At 32.8% G+C, this 22,730-nt stretch overlaps 1 protein-coding gene across 4 annotated transcripts; it reads left to right on the top strand.

The window, feature by feature from the left end:
- Positions 1–294: 294 nt before the first annotated feature.
- Positions 295–22,477, top strand: LOC143242839 (uncharacterized). 4 transcript variants are annotated; one of them, XM_076486439.1, is made up of 6 exons: positions 295–498; positions 3,431–3,535; positions 3,987–4,190; positions 13,281–13,546; positions 18,860–19,000; positions 21,897–22,477. In XM_076486439.1, the coding sequence occupies exons 3-6, from the start codon at positions 4,139–4,141 to the stop codon at positions 22,002–22,004; spliced, it is 567 nt and encodes a 188-aa protein (XP_076342554.1). In that variant the 5' UTR covers positions 295–498; positions 3,431–3,535; positions 3,987–4,138; the 3' UTR covers positions 22,005–22,477. The 4 variants fall into 4 exon arrangements, with proteins under 4 accessions (XP_076342554.1, XP_076342551.1, XP_076342552.1 ...); XM_076486436.1 differs by lacking the exon at positions 21,897–22,477 and adding an exon at positions 19,626–20,817; XM_076486437.1 differs by lacking the exon at positions 21,897–22,477 and adding an exon at positions 19,626–20,817 and having other exon boundaries at positions 3,958–4,190.
- Positions 22,478–22,730: the final 253 nt, after the last annotated feature.

Genomic DNA, 22,730 nt, shown 5'->3' with positions numbered 1-22,730 from the left:
ACATGTGATAAACCAAGCAGCCTGTTGATACTTAAAACTTTATTAAGTGTTTACTTTATCTTGTTTTAACTTACTGAGAACAAAACTCTTTACATTACCAATTACTATTATGTGAATTTCGTTTTCAAGCTGGCAAAGCACAATTATAATTAATTACACTTGTTATAAGACGTTAGTATTAAATCTATTGTATTTTGTAACACTACATTTTTATTCGGGCTCTGGGGGTTTGAAGGAGAAAAAGAATGTATAACAGTATTTTAACCTTATTAAATGTAAATAACATTTCTCTGTGTATGTTCTTATAGCAAAATCACCTCGGGATATCTGCTGTGTCCACCGAGGAGAACTGAAACCCTGATTTTAGTTTTCTAAATCCGAAAATTTACCGCTGTCCCAACGAGGGAAAGTGACATTTCTGATTGAAATACACAAACTATTGAACAACATTGGAGGTCATATTTCTGACAGAGATGATTATTACAAGTCTGTCAAACAGTAACTACCTTTCTAAATGTCTATCATTTAATATGGAAATGATAACTCGTATTCTCACCGAAATATCATGTCACTTTACATATAACGTATATAAAATTTAAAAAATATATATTTTTTTCTCTATTCACTATTCCACCTTCTAAATTAATAAAAGTGTCATAGAACTACCCTGATTTATTTGTCAGAGTATCAGTGTCAAGTATTTATAATCGAACAGCTGCTTTGACCTCATTCCAGTTGACCAGAACAACAAACTTATAGTTCTAATTTTGAAGAATGCTTTAAAGTATAATATGTGAAAGAATGAAACAGTTTTTAACAGTAACATTCAACTAATTAATGTGATTAATTATTCTATTTTTGTAGCTTTTGTGTTAAGAATTTAAAAAAATATATTTTTCTAGTTCTTGGTGTAATGATAAGTTAGTGGTAATAATTTTAAATCTTCTGAAGTGGATAGGGAGAGTGTTGATAATCTAGTTTTGTAGGTGTCTGCAACTTTCTAAATACAATCTATTTGAATTTTATATTATGAATTATAAGTCGAATGGCGATGATTGACAATACGCCTAAGTCACTTTCATTGGTGTCTTCTGAAAACAACTTGTACGAGCATAACGAATAGAAATACACTAACAATAACAATATAAAAAATTAAATCAAGAAAACCTTTAAAGAAATTATCCACAGGTATAGCTTAACTGAATCTTTAAAATCATAAAGCAAACTAAAATTCATATTTTCCCTTAAAGTTTTCTTACAGAGACAACTATTACTAATTCACACCAATAGATGACATTAAAGCATGAATATGTTATATTGCGATCAGTCGGATAATCCAGTTTACAGGTGGAGCCTATGTACAGTACTATCTCTATTGCATTGATAAGATCCCACGTGGCATGCATGTAACTAACTCTTCCAACAATTGGTCAAGCTAATATTTAGGAATGCATACAAGCCAAATATAGTATCCTATAACAAGTGAACTAATATTTTGGAATGGGAACAAGCCTATCATAACACCCCCGGAAATATCAAACTAGTAACAATAAAAATAACTGCCACTAATAAACATCAAGTCAGATTGCTGATCCTCATGATTATTAATGATCTACAGAGAAATGTACAGTAATATTTCATGTATACATGGTTTCATAACATTATGATCTGTATTATCTGAAGTATGAGTTTCGGTTTTATGTATTTTGCAGCTTGTGTTGTTCTTTATAATAGATATACATTACATGCAAAATAAATATTATATCGTAAAGCTAAAGTTATGTTATTGAATTACCAATTATCTTAGCTGAGCATTAAAAAGAGAAACTAAAAACTAAAATTATTTTCTGATGTATGAGCCTATGTTTGTTTTTGAATTTCGCACAAAGCTACTCGAGGGCTATCTGTGCTAGCCGTCCCTAATTTAGCAGTGTAAGACTAGAGGGAAAGCAGCTAGTCATCACCACCCATGGGCTACTCTTTTACCAACGAATAGTGGGATTGACCGAAAATTATAACGTCCCCACGGCTGGGAGGGCGAGCATGTTTGGCGCGACTCGAGCGCGAACCCGCGACCCTCAGATTACGATGCGCACGCCTTAACTCGCTAGGCCATGCCAGGCCATGTATGAGCCTACACAACTTCATCAGCACACAAGATACTGTGCGGTCACTTTGAATATAATAAACTCGTATTTTTAGATGGACCTTGTAATATAAATTCAAAAGGCTTCAAGTGAAGAAAGTCAGTGCAAAATTCATTTCTCATAAAAAGTATTCTTGTCTGGTAAACAATTATCAACATAATCAGTGATGTCGAGAAACCCACTTGTTGAGAAATTTATATGCAGAAACGGCTCGTTTGGGTTGAGAAATATTTTACATAGAAGAGCGAACAACGTTTCGACCTTCTTCGGTCATCGTCAGGTTGTTACCATGTAGAAAACGAAGCCCATGTTCAATTTCTTCTTAGCTGTATTCACACACGCTTTCTAACTTTAGAGTTCTTGTACAATAAAATTTGTCATTTTTTTCATATTGCATATACATCTACGTATGTAAAAATGCCAACTTTCTGTGCATAGTGAGAACATATTACAGAAAGAAACATTATCACCACTCGGAAATGCCCCATTCTACACAGAATCAGATCATGTAACCTGCCATAATGTAGCTGTAAATCACTGAAAACCAACACTATTATAAATGAACGTAAAAAGGTTCGATTTTCAAGAGGTGTATATAAATCTGGACTTGACAAACAACACATAATTATGTAATAAGTTCTTTTATAAACAATAACTAACTATAGGAGTCGTGTGTCCCCACCGTAATAACCTAAGGAACGCTCCAGGATACACGAAACAATTACATGTATGTGTTATTGAGAACATTTAAGTGGTAAATAAAGTTTCTGGGCTCGATATGGCCAGGTGGTTAAGGCGCTTGACTAGTAATGTGAAGGTCGCAGGTTCGAATCTCCATCACGACTACGCGTAGAAACTTATTTGATTAAAAGGGCGTATATAAATCTCCGGTGGCGCAATTGGTTAACGTACAGTACGTAGAAGACAAAGCTTGTGGGATATACCAGGGTTGTGAGTTCGAACCTCCCCTGGGGAATGTAGCTTTTACCCCCCAGTGGCTCAGCGATATGTCTGCGAACCAACCAGGCTAAAAATCGGGTTTCTGGTGAGGTAGAGCACGGATATCGTTGTGCTTAATTCAAAACAACAATAGCTTAACGTAAAACCTTCTGAAACAAACGAAACTTTAAATTTTGTGTGTGTATGTGCATGTATCACAGTTTGGAAATGAAAAAAACAATCTATAATTATTAATTGTTTTCAAATCACATAGTTTTTACAAATAGGTTTATTCAAAAGAAACACATTTAATAATTTGTTTTTGATGCTTCTTTAAAATGTAGTCTATGTGGAGTCGTCACAAAAGCTACTTGACTGGCATTGGCCAAACTGATTCAAAGGTGAAAGTTGTGAAGATCAGGCGGCGTACGTGAGTTAGGATATAATTTGTAAGTGTAGTCATTAGAATTTGTAATTAGCGTTAATCATTTGATTCTTGTTAATTAATTTTTTATAAATTAATAATATATTAATATTATTAATCACCACAATAATATATTATTAATCTGCTATTACTAGAATATCTTCATTATGCGGACATATTTAACACTTAAACTTTGAAGAAAAGATAGATTATGACTCAGAATCCAATTCAAACTGAATGAAATTGGATGTCTTATTCGATTTTGAGCCAAATGTCGCTATCTGAATACTGAAGTGACATACCAACTTGTTATGTACATGTAGGCCTCTTGTAACCAGGCTTAGATTTAATTATAATTTTATGTTGTAAATGTACATATTGTAAGTTATTAGTAATAATGAGCGAAGGAAGTTGTAACAATGTGATAAAAATGTAGTAATATTTTAGAGTTTCTTTGTTTTGAATTTCTCGCTGAGCTACTCGAGGGCTATGCGCTCGTCGCCCCTACTTTAGCAGTGCAAGGCAACTAGTGATCACCATCGACCGCCAAATCATGGGCTTACGTTTTACCAACGAATGGTGTTATTGATTATCACCTTATAACACCCCCACGGCTGAAAGGGAGAACATGTTTGGTGCGACGGGATTCGAACCCGCGACCCTCAGATTACGAGTCGAACGTAAGTTAAGAATTCCAGAATACTATATTAACAATAATTTGAGTAAATGAATAACATATATTGTTTATAATATTTACAGGGCCATTTTTCTATCGTTTTGTTATTTGAATTTTGTTATTTTATTATTTGTAATTAAACCATGAATTATGATGCTCTTGTTTCATGCTTGAGGTCTAACAAATAGCTTAATATTTAGTATTAAATATTTGTACTGACAGTACAATAATGTTTGATACTTAGAAGTTTTTACAATGTTAATAAAGTGTTTATTTTCTTACTAACTTATAATATTGTTTGTGAGGTTTATACAGTTTTTAAAGACATTCTCTGTTGATGTTAATTATTTTAATATTTTTGTATCATTCTGCATGAAACTTAACTATTGTATTAGTTTTTGTAGTATTAGTTGGAAGAGTTTCAGAAGTGAATAAAAATTTAATTATGTAGGAAGTAGAGTATGGTATAAAGTATACATCATTTGATTAGAATACCCATTATACTTTAAGTTTATCAGTGTCTTATTTTGGGACCTATGATATTTATGTCTTTCAAAAGCTTGTTTATATACTTCAGGGGAACTTATGGGTTTAAATGGGGAAACCTAGACATTTACAAGTTATACCTTTTTCTTTCATTAATGATGCATTAGTAAAGGCAGAAATGGAATATCAGTAATCATAAAATGACGCACGTGTTAGTTTGTTATAACTTGAAAACAAATTGAATAAAAAAAATGCTGCATTGACTGAAAATATCCCAGGGTACAAGCTACAGTGTGGGATCATAATATTTACCCTAGGTTTTGGAGGTGACTGAAGAAATAGGACCCACATTGCAGTGGGGATACACCATCTATCAGTCTTTATCTTTATTTGCCAGTCTCACATAAGAAATAAAGAGTAGCAATTGATATAGAATTAGAAATTAGGAGAGAGAGGTGTGGGTGCTCGAGTCCATATCGTCCCACATGGTTTTGAGTTATAACAAACAAGTATAATTAGTCAGAGGTTTAGGTTTGCTGTTTTTAATGCACTATTTAATTTCATTAAATGTATTTAGTTTCACTGATACATATCAATGATTGTGGTAAATATACTGACAGAAACAGGTTGTACATTGATGTTGTATAACTAAAGTTGTTAGTGTGAAATTTTATAAAATGAAAATCAAACAAATTCAAATGTTTGGAAAGACTTGAGACCTACTAGAGTGATGATAAGATGATGCTTTTGAGAAAGTCTTTAAAAGGTTTAATGAGTGAACATGAATTTTGAAAATTTTTTTCACTGATAAGATCAACAGGAGAGGAGTTTTATGGAGGATTAGACACTTGTTCTGCAAATATTAAGGCTAATTTGTGACACCTTTGCTATTTTTCTTGTAAGAGCAAAGAAAATTAATTAGCTTATTAAAATACACTCTATGATTTTAAAAATTTAAGAATGGGTTTCTCATGGTAAAACATACTATCTCAGGATATCCATCATAAGTATGATCTTTTACTGTCTTTTCATCATTGCTTTCAGACATGGGATGACAGCAGAATTTTGGGAGCAAGTCAACTTGTCAACTAAAATTAATCAGAATTGGTCTCTGTTGGTACTAAGTTTTGTAGTCAGTAAACAAATTTTCAATATCTTGTGCAAATGTGAACAACTATTTCTGTCTTTATCATGAAGCTAGAAACAATTAAGGAATGTTATGGAGAAAAAAGTATTTAAATGTGATTGTTTGTAAATTTTTGAAACATTCTGTTGTGTACTTGATTTGGGGGAAGGAAGTGAGTTTTTTCTGGAAGTTGAATTTCATGTTTAAGAAATAAGAGGATTTCTTTCAGTAGGTATGGAAAAACCTATGTTACATCATACATATAAATAGAATTGTATTATTAGGGTATTTGTCTCAGTTTATGATGACAGTATTGTTTGTTTATTAAATATAATCTTCTAATGTCTACAAATAATTTGTGGTCTACGTGGAAATGACTTCAAGATTATCTCTTCACATTATTGTAGTATGTATTGTAGTGCCACTTGCATGTTAAACAACTGAGAGAACTGTTTAGAACTAGAAAATGTAATTGGTTATCTTCAAGCAGTGTTTACATTGATTAGGTTTATACAGTCTAATCAAAACTATAACTAAATCAATTGTCAATATAATAATAAACTAATTGCAAATAGAGATAACAACTTTCTCTATTTTTGGTAATTCTATTTATCCAAGTAATAAAAATGTTACTTTGTTTGCTGCTGAGCACAAAGCTACATAACTGACAAATTAAATCATGAACATCAGATAATATAAAACTTTTAATTGTAAATATGCTTTAATATCTAGTTTATTAACATATAGTTAATAAATTTTGAATATAACTTATAAGGTGCACTTCAACTGAGCTTAGACTGTATGATTAACCCATTCCCATGATTCAGTTCTTCTATTTATGAAGTAATCCTAGTTCTGTTAATACTTTTGAATAAATACTATCCTTTCTTACACAATAAGAACAGGATTGTAAGAGAAAGTGAAGTGACTTTAACTAGTGTACAGATTGTTTACAAGTCCATGCTTTCTGTCATCCAACCTTTTTATAATCTAGCAATAGGGATTTTTTTTTAAAACTCTTTGGATGCCATCATTGGATTTATCTGACTTGACGTTTAAAGCTGTTTGGTACGACAAGTGGATTTACCCAACAGTGTTGCAAAAACATTTTATTATGGTGCAACAGTTGGGTTACTCACATGTCCTTGTAATTCCCACACTGGCACTGGGTGCACATACATCAATAGAAAAATGTAATGCTGTATTTTATTGTTTCTCAGGATCACTGAAATTACAAAAAAATTATTTTGCTGTTTGTAAAATTTAAACTGTAGATCTATTCCTGTACTTCAAAACTTTAAGTTATGGTTCTTGTTTCCGTTGAGAATCAAAGGAGTTACTGTGTACTAATTTGAAAGTTTAGTGCTCTGAGGAACTATTTTGGCATGCTAATAGTATTTTATTTATAAAACAGATTGAGCTTGTAATATGTTTAGACTAAATTTCTGATTTAATATAAATGTGCTCTTTTGCTTCCACAGTTTCTAAATGAAGATGAAATGAATTCTGACTTTGAAAAGTTTTTGTGTATTCCAAGTGTTATAATATATTATATTAAATTATTATCATATTTTAAAATTAGTTCACATACAATGAGATTGTCATTTGCCTTTTTTTTAACCATTAAAAATGTTTAATGTGATTGTTTCTCTCAATTTGCTCCCCTTCATTATTCTCCCATTTTTCATGGAGGGTTGACAATAATCCACGAGGCAGTGATGATTTTCCTATAATCTTGAGAGAGACTGACTGTGGTCGAAGCCACATGACCAGTGTGCCCCAATGGAAGCTGGATCAGGCAAACTAGCCCTCTTTCACTGCTCTTGCAGAACTTAATATTGTCAGCATCTGTAAACCGTCAATAGATGACTGTGCGGCAGCAGCAACTGACTGTATTATACAAGCAGCTGCTCAATGTATTCCTCAAACCTTGACACATTTTCCACTATATCCTCGTCCATGGTGGAATCCTGCCTGCCACATGGAACTGAAGGCTCAAAAATGGGCCTGGGATACTTTCTGAAGATATCCCACACTCTTGAACTGCATTGCTTTTCAGCGGGCCCGTGCACATGCTAGGTGGGTAAGATGTCAAAGCCAAAAGGATTCTTGGATTAAGTTCAGAACCAGCATATCTTCTACCATCTGTTCCAAAGTCATATGGGACAATATTAGAAAAGTCTGTGGGCAATATAATTCTGTCCCCTTCTTTATCTTGCCGTCTGATGACCAAGAAGTAACTGATACCCTGAGCATCGCTGATACTCTAGGTAAAAGCTTTTGCCAGGTATCTAGCACTTCTCCTTCTTCTTCCTCCTTCTTAGCCATCAAGACTTGTGCAGAGGAATCACCTCTTTCCTTTTGAGGTGATTGTCTCTATAACTATAATCGTCCCTTTACACTGGTGGAACTGAAACTGGCCCTTCATTGGTCTGGCAGTACATCGGTTGGACCAGATGATGTACACTATGATATGCTGTGCCATCTACCTCTTTCTTCTCTTGCTATTTTTCCAATTGTTTTTAACTGGACCTGGCAGGAGAATGTTTTTCCTATTGTCTGGTACCAGGCTATTGTCCTACCTTTCTCTAAGCCTGGGAAGGACCCCAAGATTCCTTCAAACTACCATCCAATTGCTTTGACGAGCTGTCTCTGTAAGACCTCAGAGAGGATGGTTAGTGCTTGTCTTGTTTGGTTCTTTGAATCAAAGAACCACCTCCTGCCCACCCAGTGTGGGTTCTGATGACAACACTCAACCACGGACCACCTGATACAACATCTTGTATCAATATTCTTTGACATTGAGAAGGCTTATGATACAACATGGAGGTATAGCATTTTGCGAGACCTCCATATATATGTGTTACGTGGCCATTTGCCATTTTTATTGAACACTTTTTTATGGACAGGCAATTTCAAGTTTGAATAGGTTTGACACTTTCCCATTCTTTTCTTGGAGTCCCTCAAAGCTGTGTTCTATGTTTCACACTTTTCAGTATAAAAATTAATGCCATCACTGAACAACTCTCTCTCACTGTTACAAATGGGCTCTATGTCGATGACTTTCATTTCTCACATCAGTCGTCGAGCATGAGGTATATTGAATGGCAGCTATAGACTGTTATAAAATCAAAATAATTTTTCATATTTATCCTTGGATAACATTGCTGTATCCACTGGTCAGCCAATCCCACCATGACTTCTTTAAGGTAGACATGCTTGATTGGAAATACTGTCTGCTATTTGCTGAACATCTTTTGAACCATTCTTCCATTTCCATTTATACTTACAGTTTGAACTCAGATGACTGTGTGGGCTCTGCCATGGTTTGTTGTGGTTCTGTAGTTGCTCGAAGAATACCCTCTACAGCTTCTGTGTTCACTGCTGAACTGTATGTCTCTTGCCCTGGGTTATGTAAAACTAAGCAGTACTCAAACTACCAGTGCTCTACTGGTCATGGAATCACTTCATGTTGGTTCTCACCATGTTCTCCCCAATATTCAAAATCGAATGTCCCATTTCCCTATAACATGTACTTCTATCCAGTTTTTCTGGAAACCAGGGTACATTAGTATTTGTGGGAATGAGATTGCTGACACTGTAGCTAAGTCTATCTGCTCTGGCACTATCACTGCTCTGCCTATCCAATACATGGACTATGGTCCTGTAATCAAGGCTATGTGTCAGCTGGTAGTTGACTTGGAGCATTATAATCTAAACTTGTAACTTTTAATATATATTAATATAAGATTTTATCATTCCATGGTAAATGTTTCAGTTAATAATTTTTTAAAGTAGTTTATGAACTTTACTGAAACTGCCTAGGCCCATTGGACCAAACCCATAACTATTTGTACCCATTAGTTTACATACTAGCAACTTCTAATATATTAAGTGTATATTCACAAAATTTAGTAGATTTTTACTGAACATTACAAGGCTGTTGCACACGAAAAGTCATAATTTTTAATAGATAATTTGTTTTATTAATATTTGTTCATGTGCATTTTAACCTGGGGATTAACTCTCAGTCTTCTACTTTGAGTTATCATTATTATCACAACATAACAAAAAGGATGTCTTTCAAAAATAAACCTCCCATGGACTTTGTGGAGTACTTTCATAAGAAATTTTGTAATACTGAATCAAGTAATACATGTTTTTAGCCTTTCTGCAATAAAATATAAAATAAATCAAGTATAAAACCTTGGTATTTTCGTAAATTCATAATAATACTTGGTTTTCAGAAATATAAAATTCCTGGTCTTAAAAGAGTTGGTTAAACAATATGTTTATAAAGATGCAAGTAATACATAAATTGCTCTAAAAATTAACATCCAGGAGTTGCAAATTATCAAAGAAATCACCATCAAATACTGGTTGCCAACATTCGTATATAGATTTAAGAACTAAGTTAATTCTAAATAAGTTCATGAATGTTAATCATACTGTATTTTTATCATGTGTAAAGTATAGGTTAGGTGAGGTCAGGTTTAGGTTAGGTTAAAGTTAGGTTAGGTTTAGGTTAGGTTACAGTTAGTTTAGGTTTAGGTTAGGGTTAGGTCAGGATAGGTTAGGTTTAGGTTAGGGTTAGTTTAGGTTATTTTAGGGTTTGGGTTGGGTTGGGTTAGGTTTAGGTTAGGTCAGGTCAGTATTAACAATTTGAGATGTTACTTATTTTTAGATGTACATATTTAGTAAGAATAATCACCAAAATATCATGAAAGTTCAATAATTGCAGTAAAAACTTGTATAATTTTTATTTCTGTTTTTTAAAATTTAATCTTTGGCAAGGGATGTGACAACTATACATTGTTATTTTCTTGAATTTTAAATACATGTTACAAATTAGACAATATTATAAGGAATTGAAATATTTGCTGTTGTAATGCTATCAATATTAATGTGTTCAATTTGTAAACAAGATGATAAATTAAATTGTTTTTAATTGGTCAGTGGAATGTGCAAGTTATCAGGAATGACATATTTTATTTGAAAGAACTCTTTGGTTCTGGTTCTGATACACTGCTTGCCAAAATCTTAAGGCCAATGAACATAAAGAGAAAATATGCATTTTGCATTGTTAGACTCAACCACTTATTTGAGAAGAGCTTCAAAAGAGGAAAATAAGAAAAATGAAAATAAAAAAAAAAAAACTTTTTTAGCATTTAATAGGGAAAATGAACAGTATGAAATTAGCCTAAATACAAGCTGGTCAAAAGATTAAGACCATACTGAAACGAAGTGCTAACCAGTAAACATTCAATGAAATTTAGTCATTTGTGTTCAAGCATTAGCATTGTCAACATTTCCCACTGATATCTCCTGTGTTACATTGGGTAAAAACATGGCAAAGGCTAAAAAGTTGACAGAATTTAAATGTAGCAGAATTGTTGAGCGCAAAAGCAAGGTCTCTCTCAACGTGCTGTAGTTGGTGGGATTGGGCGTAGTAAAACTGCTGATGCAAATTTCTTAAAAGACCCTGAGGGATACGGAACGAGAATTTCAAGTGGTTGACCCAAGAAAATTTCCCTGGTGTTGAACAGGAGGATTCGAGGGGTTGTCCGGCAAGACACCAGCTAATCGTCGAACTAGATTAAGGCCCTCACAGATGCAAAATGCAGCTCAAGAACAATAATACAGCATCTACGAGAGAAAGGCTTTAAAATCATAAACATCTTCAAAAGCCATGCCTCCTTCCACACCACAAAACAGCTGAGAAGCACCAAATATGGGATGTAAAAAAGTGGACGAAGGTTTTGTTCTCTGATGAGAAGAAATTTAACCTGGATGGTCCAGATGGTTTCCAATGTTACTGGCACGATAAAGATATCCCACCGGAGACATTTATTACACGACCCAGTTTAGGAGGTTCCATCATGATCTAGGGTGTTTTCTCCTTAAATGAAACAATGTATAACCATACAGGGGCATCAAACAGCAGCTGGCTACATTGGCATTTTGGAGAGAGCATCCTTATTGACTGAAGGCTCTCGCTTGTGTGGATACCACTGGATCTTTCAGCGGGATAACGCTGCAATCCACAATGCCTGCAAGACAAAGGACTTTTTCATGGCAAATAACGTGATTCTTTTGGACCATCCAGCTTGTTCGTCCGAACTGAACCCCATTGAAAATGTTTGGGGGTGGATGGCAAGGGAAGTCTATAGAAATGGATGTCAATTCCAAATCATGCATAATCTTTGTGAAACCATCTTCACCACTTGGAATAACATTCCAGCCAGCCTTCTGCAAATGCTTATATCTACCATGCCAAAGCAAATGTTTGCAGTTATTCACAATGACAGCAACAACTCACTACTGAGACCTCTTGTTGGGCATTTCCTACCCTGTTTAGGACTTCTTTTTGGTATGGTCTTACATTTTTGACCAGCTAGTATTTAGGCTAATTTCAGTGTTCACATTTTCCATATTAAATGCTAAAAAAGTTTTTTTATTTTCCTTTTTCTTATTTTCATCTTTTGAAGCTCTATTCAAATAAGTGATTGAGTCTAACAATGCAAAATGCATATTTTTTCTTTATGTTCATTGGCCTTAAGATTTTGGCCAGCAGCACATCTACTTTTCAGGCATTTAGTGTTCTGTCAGTTGTGGAATATTAGTGTTTTAGATTTTAATTGTGCATAAAATCCATTTTTCAAAAATGTGAAATTCAGGTTTTAACTTGTTCTTGTTTTTCAACCCTGTTGTCCTAATATGGTTTTTATCATTTATATCTTGTATACAGCCATTACTGACACATACTGTTGTTCTCAACACTGTATCTATGAACATGGTTTTTACCATTTATATTTTGTATACAGCTGTTACTGACATCTATTGTTGTTCTCAACTCTGTATCTATGAACATGGTTTTTACCATTTTTATTTTGTATACAGCCATTACTGACATCTGTTGTTGTTCTCAACTCTGTATCTATGAACATGGTTTTTACCATTTTTATTTTGTATACAGCCATTACTGACATCTGTTGTTGTTCTCAACTCTGTATCTATGAACATGGTTTTCACCATTTATATCTTGTTTACAGCCATTACTGACGTCTATTGTTGTTCTCAACTCTGTATCTATGAACATGGTTTTTACCATTTATATCTTGTATACAGCCGTTACTGACATCTGTTGTTGTTCTCAACTCTGTATCTATGAACATAGTTTTTACCATTTATATCTTGTATACAGCCACTACTGACATCTACTGTTGTTGCTCTCAACCATTTAGCTATTGATATGGTTTTTATCACTGATATCTTACAAATAACTGTTAGTAACTGGCTCTGTTTTCAGAACTAGTGATACGTTTTATAATAAATCCAGTAGTATAGTAGTTTGGAATGTCTATCATAGTTGATTACTTTGCTCATATTGTTTTTAGAACATGGTACACATACTGTGTTTGTTTTTCAATGTATATCAAACTCGAACAGTGTTTGTGCTCATGTTGCTAGTTTGTTATCTAGGAAAGCAGTATGGTAGTCATGCCGTATTTCCTTTGGAATGTTTACCACCACTATTCCAAGAACAGTTAGAACACTGTTGTCGTCAATTTAAAGAGTACCAAGAAGTTACCATTAAGGAGAACTTGCGTCTGTGGGACCAAATACAAGATGAAGACTTTTCCCTTTTAGACTACTTAAAGGATGAATGTGTGAAGTTCTTTCAGAAGTACAATATCAACTATCTAGAAACCAACAAGAGGATTATAAAAGATAGCAGACCTAATGTGGTATTTGTATAACTTTTTTATTTACAACTGATCATTCTAATTAGAGCAAAGTTTTTTGTTATAATTATAACATCATATTTATTATATAACTGTTTTACTCTACTTGATAAACTTTGCTTGTTTCATAAAAGTGGAATAAAAAATAATTTTAACTTTCATTGTTACAGAGATTTTTTTATCAGTTCTATAACTGTTAAAATGTACAAGTTCTAAACTGATTATGAGATTTGTAAAGCACTTCACTGCAATAGTAAGTGAACCAAATATTGATAAAAAGTTATTAGACATAATCCTTAAAAATGAATTGAGGTAATAGTTTTATCATTGGATTGAAAGTTTTTCAATTGGTCATTTCCTTTAAGTATTAACGTTTCTTATGTGCATTTGGTCATCTCCTTTAAGTATTAACGTTTCTTATGTACATTTGGTCATCTCCTTTAAGTATTAACGTTTCGTATGTACATTTGGTCATCTCCTTTAAGTATTAACGTTTCTTATGTGCATTTGGTCATCTCCTTTAAGTATTAACGTTTCTTATGTGCATTTGGTCATCTCCTTTAAGTATTAACGTTTCTTATGTCTCCTGTATTAACGTCATCTTTGGTCCTTTTAAGTATTAACGTTTCTTATGTTTTGGTCATCTCCTTTAAGTATTAACGTTTCTTATGTACATTTGGTCATCTCCTTTAAGTATTAACGTTTCTTATGTGCATTTGGTCATCTCCTTTAAGTATTAACGTTTCTTATGTGCATTTGGTCATCTCCTTTAAGTATTAACGTTTCTTATGTACATTTGGTCATCTCCTTTAAGTATTAACGTTTCTTATGTGCATTTGGTCATCTCCTTTAAGTATTAACGTTTCTTATGTGCATTTGGTCATCTCCTTTAAGTATTAACGTTTCTTATGTGCATTTGGTCATCTCCTTTAAGTATTAACGTTTCTTATTTGTCATCTCATCTCCTTTATTAACGTATTATTTGGTCATCGTTTCATATCTCCTTTAAGTATTAACGTTTCTTATGTGCATTTGGTCATCTCCTTTAAGTATTAACGTTTCTTATGTGCATTTGGTTTCATCATTTGGTCATCTCCTTTAAGTATTAACGTTTCTTATGTGCATTAACGTTTCTTATGTGCATTTGGTCATCTCCTTTAAGTATTAACGTTTCTTATGTGCATTTGGTCATCTCCTTTAAGTATTAACGTTTCTTATGTGCATTTGGTCATCTCCTTTAACGTTTCTTATGTAATTTGGTCATCTCCTTTAAGTATTAACGTTTCTATGTTTCTTATGTACATTTGGTCATTTGGTCATCTCCTTTAAGTATTAACGTTTCTTATGTGCATTTGGTCATCTCCTTTATTTGGTCATCTCCCTTTAAGTATTAACGTTTCTTATGTGCATTTGGTCATTTTTGGTCAAGTATTAACGTTTCTTATGTGCATTTGGTCATCTCCTTTAAGTATTAACGTTTCTTATGTGCATTTGGTCATCTCCTTTAAGTATTAACGTTTCTTATGTGCATTTGGTCATCTCCTTTAAGTATTAACGTTTTGGTCTTCCTTTAAGTGTATTAACATTTGGTTGGTCATCTCTTTAAGTAAGTATTAACGTTTCTTATGTGCATTTGGTCATCTCCTTTAAGTATTAACGTTTCTTATGTGCATTTGGTCATCTCCTTTAAGTATTAACGTTTCTTATGTGCATTTGGTCATCTCCTTTAAGTATTAACGTTTCTTATGTTAACATTTGGTCATCTCCTTTAAGTATTAACGTTTCTTTTCCTCCTTTAAGTATTAACGTTTCTTATGTGCATTTGGTCATCTCCTTTAAGTATTAACGTTTCTTATGTTTGGTCATTCCTTTAAGTATTAACGTTTCTTGTGCATTTGTCATCTCCTTTAAGTATTAACATTTTTGGTCATCTCCTTTAAGTATTAACGTTTCTTATGTGCATTTGGTCATCTCCTTTAAGTATTAACGTTTCTTATGTATTATTTGGTCATTCCTTTAAGTATTAACGTTTCTTATGTGCATTTGGTCATCTCCTTTAGTATTAACGTTTCTTATGTGCATTCCTTTAAGTATTAACGTTTCTTATGTACATTTGGTCATCTCCTTTAAGTATTAACGTTTCTTATGTGCATTTGGTCATTTTTTAAGTATTAACGTTTCTTATGTATTTGGTCATCTCCTTTAAGTATTAACGTTTCTTATGTGCATTTGGTCATCTCCTTTAAGTATTAACGTTTCTTATGTGCATTTGGTCATCTCCTTTAAGTATTAACGTTTCTTATGTGCATTTGGTCATCTCCTTTATTTTTGGTCATCTCCTTTAAGTATTAACGTTTCTTATGTGGTCATTCCTTTAAGTATTAACGTTTCTTATGTACATTTGGTCATCTCCTTTAAGTATTAACGTTTCTTATGTGCATTTGGTCATCTCCTTTAAGTATTAACGTTTCTTATGTGCATTTGGTCATCTCCTTTAAGTATTAACGTTTCTTATGTGCATTTTTAAGGTCATCTCCTTTAAGTATTAACGTTTCTTATGTGCATTTGGTCATCTCCTTTAAGTATTAACGTTTCTTATGTGCATTTGGTCATCTCCTTTAAGTATTAACGTTTCTTATGTGCATGTTTTGGTCATCTCCTTTAAGTATTAACGTTTCTTATGTGGGTCATCTCCTTTAAGTATTAACGTTTCTTATGGTCATCTCCTTTAAGTATTAACATTTGTGCATTTGGTCATCTCCTTTAAGTATTAACGTTTCTTATGTGTGCATTTGGTTATTAACGTTTCTTATGTGTCATTCCTTTAAGTATTAACGTTTCTTATGTGCATTTGGTCATCTCCTTTAAGTATTAACTGTGCATTTGGTCATCTCCTTTAAGTATTAACGTTTCTTATGTTTGGTCATCTCATTTAACGTTTCTTATGTGTCATCTCCTTTAAGTATTAACGTTTCTTATGTGCATTTGTCATCTCTTTATCATTTGGTCATCTCCTTTAAGTATTAACGTTTCTTATGTGCATTTGGTCATCTCCTTTAAGTATTAACGTTTCTTATGTGCATTTATCTCCTTTAAGTATTAACGTTTCTTATGTGCATTTGGTCATCTCCTTTAAGTATTAACGTTTCTTATGTGCATTTGGTCATCTCTCTTTAAGTATTAACGTTTCTTATGTGCATTTGGTCATCTCCTTTAAGTATTAACGTTTCTTATGTGCATTTGGTCATCTCCTTTAAGTATTAACGTTTTAACGTTTAACTTTCTTATGTGCATTTGGTCATCTCCTTTATGTGCATTTGTATTAACGTTTCTTATGTGCATTTGGTCATCTCCTTTAAGTATTAACGTTTCTTAATTTGGTCATCTCCTTTAAGTATTAACGTTTCTTTCTGTGTGCATTTGGTCATCATCCTTTAAGTATTAACGTTTCTTATGTGGTCATTTGTATTAACGTTTCTTATGTACATTTGGTCATCTCCTTATTAAGTATTAACATTTGGTCATCTCCTTTATATTAACGTTTCTTATGTGCATTTGGTCATCTCCTTTAAGTATTAACGTTTCTGTATTTTGGTCATCTCCTTTAAGTATTAACATGTTTTGGTCATCTCCTTTAAGTATTAACGTTTCTTATGTGCATTTGGTCATCTCCTTTAAGTATTAACGTTTCTTATGTGCATTTGGTCATCTCCTTTAAGTATTAACGTTTCTTATGTGCATTTGGTCATCTCCTTTAAGTATTAACGTTTCTTATGTGCATTTGGTCATCTCCTTTAAGTATTAACGTTTCTTATTGTGCATTTGGTCATTTCCTTTATTAACGTGTGTTAACGTTTCTTATGTGCATTTGGTCATCTCCTTTAAGTATTAACGTCATCTCCATTCCTTTAAGTATTAATGTTTCTTATGTGCATTTGGTCATTTCCTTAAGTATTAACATTTCTTATGTGCATTTGGTTATATCCTTTAAGTATTAACCTTTCTTATGTACATTTGGTCATCTCCTTTAAGTATTAACGTTTCTTATGAACATTTGGTGTTTCTTATGTGCACATTTCGTCATCTCCTTTAAGTATTAACGTTTCTTATGAACATTTCGTCATCTCCTTTAAGTATTAACGTTTCTTATGAACATTTCGTCATCTCCTTTAAGTATTGACTGATTAGTGTTTTAACTTTATATTTTTAAGTTATTTTCAAATATTTTTAATAAATTGATATAGGCTGAAACGTTAAAAGAAATGTATATTAAAAGAGATATTCTTACTTCGTCAACTGTATATTAATTAAAGAAATGTATACTAAAAGACATATTCTTACTTCGTCAACTCTATATTAATTAAAGAAATGTATACTAAAAGATATATTCTTACTTGGTCAACTGTATATTAATTAAAGAAATTTATATGAAAAGACATATTCTTACTTGGTCAACTGTATATTAATTTATGGATCTTATTTTAGGACTACATATTTTCCTGGTTTTGGCTGTTAACCTGCTGAGCTGAAGAAATGTGCTTTAATTTAGGCATTTTCAAAATTCAAATGTGTTATAGGTTAAACCTGCAGGTTATTATAAAGCTCTAGCCAAGGGTTCTGAGTGGACAAAGTTTATAGATATTGCATCAGTAGTACTATAATTTGATTGTACATGCTTGTAATTTGATCATTTTTTTACACAGAACTGGGTTAATTGCTTTTCTGTTAAATCTAAATGACTAGGAGGTTTGTAAGGTATTAGCTGTGGTTGTTGAAATGAATAGTGTATTACTCTTTATTATAATATAAAATCATTTCAGAAATGTTGTTTGTTATCAAAAGCACAAAGGGCTATCTGTGTTCTCTCCATCACAGGTATCAAATATTATTTTGTTGCTAACATGAAAAAATCATTTTGTACTTGGACTGACTTAGTAATGCTGTTGTAAGCTCAGAACTTTTATAAAAATACTTTATTAAAAATGTGATTTCTTTTTGTGTACAATAAGCATGTAATATTTACTTCTTTTTTTTATTTCATGAAGGTGCACTCAGCAAATTTAAAGCTATATCATGGTGGTTACAAGATTGGTCAAAATGATCACACCTGTACTTGAAGAGTTAAATTTTAATCTGAAAAATATGTTTTGATCATGTTATTTTAAAATGAAACCATTTTAAAATTGTATAAGAAAATTAAGAGGTGGTAAGACAATTTTTAATGTATAAAATTTTTTTCTTAGTAATACTCAGCTATAAATTAGTGAAAAATTACAAAATAAGGAAACTTAATACATATATGTATATACTTTTCAGTGTGGAGTTCCTATTAAACATGAAAGAATAGATTCCAAACAATGGGTAACTGCAGGGACAACCTTAAGAAATGTATGGAGTTCAAAGTTTTGTCAACAGCCTCTATTGAATCTATTTCATAGACTCAAAGTTCATGTTCAAGTATGCCTTATTTTTTACAAGTGACTGTTAGTATATATTAGTGCACGTTATTAAACATTAACTAATAGTTTCACTCCAGCTCTTCCTTTTAGTTTTTCATAAGTAATTGTCTTTAAGTTAAACGTGATCAGTGTTGTTCATAAACAATAACACATGGTGGATTGTGGAGAAACAGTGACAATCCAATCAGTCATAACACGCTCTTCACAAACCACCGGGACACTATTAAAGACTGACAATACCTATACACACGCACACTGACCTGAAGACGAAAAGGCGGAAGATTTTGAAACATCGTCCTCTACCCTTGTGTCTCCACAACAGGCAGTTGCCATCCATTCCACAAAGTTTCATTTTAAAATGTTATTTCAAAATTAGTAGGTTGACAGTGTTGTGATACAGCTAGCAAGAGATATAATTGTTTTACAGCCAATGAAAGTAAAATAATGGTCACAGGTGAGCCATCACAGTATATTAAGTTGTTGTTAGTAATGATGATACACCAGGTGAACCATCACAGTATATAGACAAAAATCTATAAGATTCCCACTTTGGTATTCTAAATTCAGATAATTATAAAACAAAAATAATTACAAAACGTACAACAAACCTTTGTTTATTATAGAACAGAATTTTAAGTACTGTCCTTGTAACAAGAACACGACTTTCACTGGGAGTAAACCAGGGATGGATACAGAGGGGGGGATGCATCCCCCACACTGACCATACCAAAATTGTGTACGATTGCTTGTAACTTGATATTTTGGAATAAAATCAATAAACGAAAATTCATAGTCATATATGTTTCTTTTATTTGTTTCTAAATGAATTTCATGAAATTTACGCTGCAGTAAAAAAAAAAAATTACTTCTGGTCAGGTTTAACTCACTGTTACTTAGTCGATCATACTCCCCCTACCAAAAAAATCCTGTATCCACCCCTGTACTAAAACTGAAGGTTTGATTACATCTTTATTGATGTAATTTATAAATATAATTTTAAGACATGGAGCTTAAAATACTTATTTTTTCAATAAACGGTACCACATTTAACAGATAAAAAATTACTGTTTATATTACCACAAACCGAACGCTTTTCCCCTGCAGTACTTTCTGTAAAATGATTTTTTTCAGAAAATGTTTACTTTTTCTAAATTTTTCAATACGACGCTATCTAAAACACTAATTACTAAGCCCCTCTCAGGTTTTAGAGTAACGTAATTGTTTCTCATTTCAGAAATGTAATTCAGATTTATAGAATGACCTTATGTGAACATACAATTAAAATATTTACACAAAACTTTATGCCTACAAATCGTACTTGTCGAAGTATCCTTGGAATGCAATGTGAGAAACCTTTTCATCCAAAATATTGTTCTTTCTTCGCACCGTTTGGTTTTTATTTTAATATCTGGTCTCCTTAGTTACTGTATAGAAATATTTACTAATACTGTGGTTCCGTTTTATTGTTGTCTTTCACAGTTTGTATTGGTTGGAGGTGTAACAATACTGGTGAATCAGTTTTGTAAAGATATGACGTAAGTGAAATAGAATGAAAATAACAGAAATATAAAACTGGTGAGGGATAAGTGGGAAAAGTTAGAAGACGTTAAAAGTTGAGTTATAAAAATATCCTTTTAAACTTAGTTAAGGAGTTGTACATAGTGTAAATAAAGGGTCGTTCTTCACGATCACGTGTGTAAATTTGTTAGTGAAGATCTCAGAATAACAAGTTTGATATGTGAAAAGTCATACTGGTCATCTGAAGATTTATATGTATATTTGTATTACATGAAATATAAAATAGAGAGAACCATAAAATGTTTTATGATTAGGTTAAAGTACACAAATAGATGCTGCTGAGAAAAAAAAAACGTTTAAAGTTGAAAGGATAATTAATTTACTCGCAGTGATAAAAACACTATACGATAGTGTGACACTCTAGAATAAATGTGTTAAATGGGTTTTGTTTTTCTGTTTAATGTTCCACATTTGTATGAAAAGCGTTCTATTACGAACCATTCAACAATAACACACCGTTACGTCACATGTTGATATGTATATGATAGTGTTATTAACTCATAACAAGTTAGTGTAGAACGTCCTGTTTGTTGTCAACATTTTTCATACCTGTTCTACAGTTATGTAAATAGTTAATATTGAACTTTACTTTCATCCGTAGCTTTTCACACTCAACACGAGGAGTGCCCGTCATATACAGAAGATAGATGAACTGACGAGCAGACACCACGGTTCACAGTATACGATGGCCCGGCATGACCAAGCGTGTTAAGGCGTGCGACTCGTAATCTGAGGGTCGCGGGTTCGCATCATTCCCTTCGCGCCAAACATGCTCGCCCTTTTAGCCGTGGGGGCGTTATAATGTGACGGTCTATCCCACTATTCGTTGGTAAAAGAGTAGCCCAAGAGTTGGCGGTGGGTGGTGATGACTAGCTGCCTTCCCTCTAGTCTTACACTGCTAAATTAGGGACGGCTAGCACAGATAGCCCTCGAGTAGCTTTGTGCGAAATTCAAAACAAACACACACAGTATACATAAAATAATCACATTCAGATGTTGACTACAGCTACTTTGAAAGTCGGTCTTCATTGGTGGTTGTTCAGTCTATCAAGTAATAAAGATTTGTTAACAAACACATCCATAGACTTTGAGATTAGAGGTTAAAATTAATTTAAAATATTAACTGTTTACTGTATAATCTGGTCACATGTAAACAAACATGAAAGTGTGGATGGATTTCATATTTCTTTGTGACTTACATTGAATAAATGTTACAAAATTATAAATTTTGAGTAAAACTGTTCGTACAGATTTATAATTATTTTTACATTTTACTTTAAATGTCAAAGTAAACCTTGACATTTGCTTTTTTTCAGAATTCAAGCTTCGTCACGTTATTCCAAAGTTTCTCCAATTTAAAGAACCAAACCAAAATTTTCGTTAGCTTATCAAATTTCTCTAAAGAGACTGTTGGTTTGTTTTAAATTTGGCTCCAAGCTACCCAAGGATTATTTTCACTAGTCGTCCGTAATTTAGCAGTGAAAGAAGAGAGGCACCTAGAAATCACTACACACCAACAACTCATTCACACACACACAAACTTACTGAAACAGTTCAATGTGTACTCTACTTACCTTACGATCGTTGTTACCAGTGTTCAATACACCGGTGTACTAAACAAGTGGTACCAGTGGACCGAAGACAAATTCCTCGACGTGAACATGTTCAAAATTTGAGGCTGAATTGATTGACTAATAGCGTTCATTCCTAGTTTCATCCTGGCGACCTGATTGTTAACCTAAGTAATTGTAACATAAATAATCAGAGTAAATCAGTTCTAGCTAAAGGTCTTTATTTCTCTTTTCCACCACTTAAATTCAGTGTATATAGTTTTAAGAAATGAAGTTTAAGAGAAAACTTCTTTCAATAAACGGTACCATAGTTAATACATAAAAAATTACTGTTTGTATCAGCACAATCCGAATACTTTTCCCCTGCAGTACTTGATGTAAAAAAATCTTTATTTTTCTTAGAAACCTTCACTTTTCTAAAAGTTTTCAGAATCACGCTATCTAAAACAGCTCAGTGTTCGCTAACACTAATTACTAAGCCTCTGGCAGAGTTAAGAGTAACGTAAATGATATTTCCAAAATGTGCAACTTTTGTTTCTTATTTCAAGAATTTAATTCAGATTTATCGAATGATCTTAT

This window comes from Tachypleus tridentatus, unplaced genomic scaffold (genome assembly GCF_004210375.1).
Source record: "Tachypleus tridentatus isolate NWPU-2018 unplaced genomic scaffold, ASM421037v1 Hic_cluster_2, whole genome shotgun sequence".
NCBI classification, from domain to species: domain Eukaryota; kingdom Metazoa; phylum Arthropoda; class Merostomata; order Xiphosura; family Limulidae; genus Tachypleus; species Tachypleus tridentatus.
The sequence above is the reverse complement of the archived record's forward strand: the minus strand, read 5'-3'. Positions and strand labels throughout refer to the sequence as shown.

Bases quoted from the DNA above. Each gene is read 5' to 3' on its own strand.
- LOC143242839 (XM_076486436.1), top strand. From the start codon at position 4,139: ATGTTTGGTGCGACGGGATTCGAACCCGCGACCCTCAGATTACGAGTC. The intron at 4,191-13,280 runs GTAAGTTAAGAA...TTTGTTATCTAG, and splicing joins CCTCAGATTACGAGTCGAAC to GAAAGCAGTATGGTAGTCAT. The intron at 13,547-18,859 runs GTATTTGTATAA...TATACTTTTCAG, and splicing joins AAGATAGCAGACCTAATGTG to TGTGGAGTTCCTATTAAACA.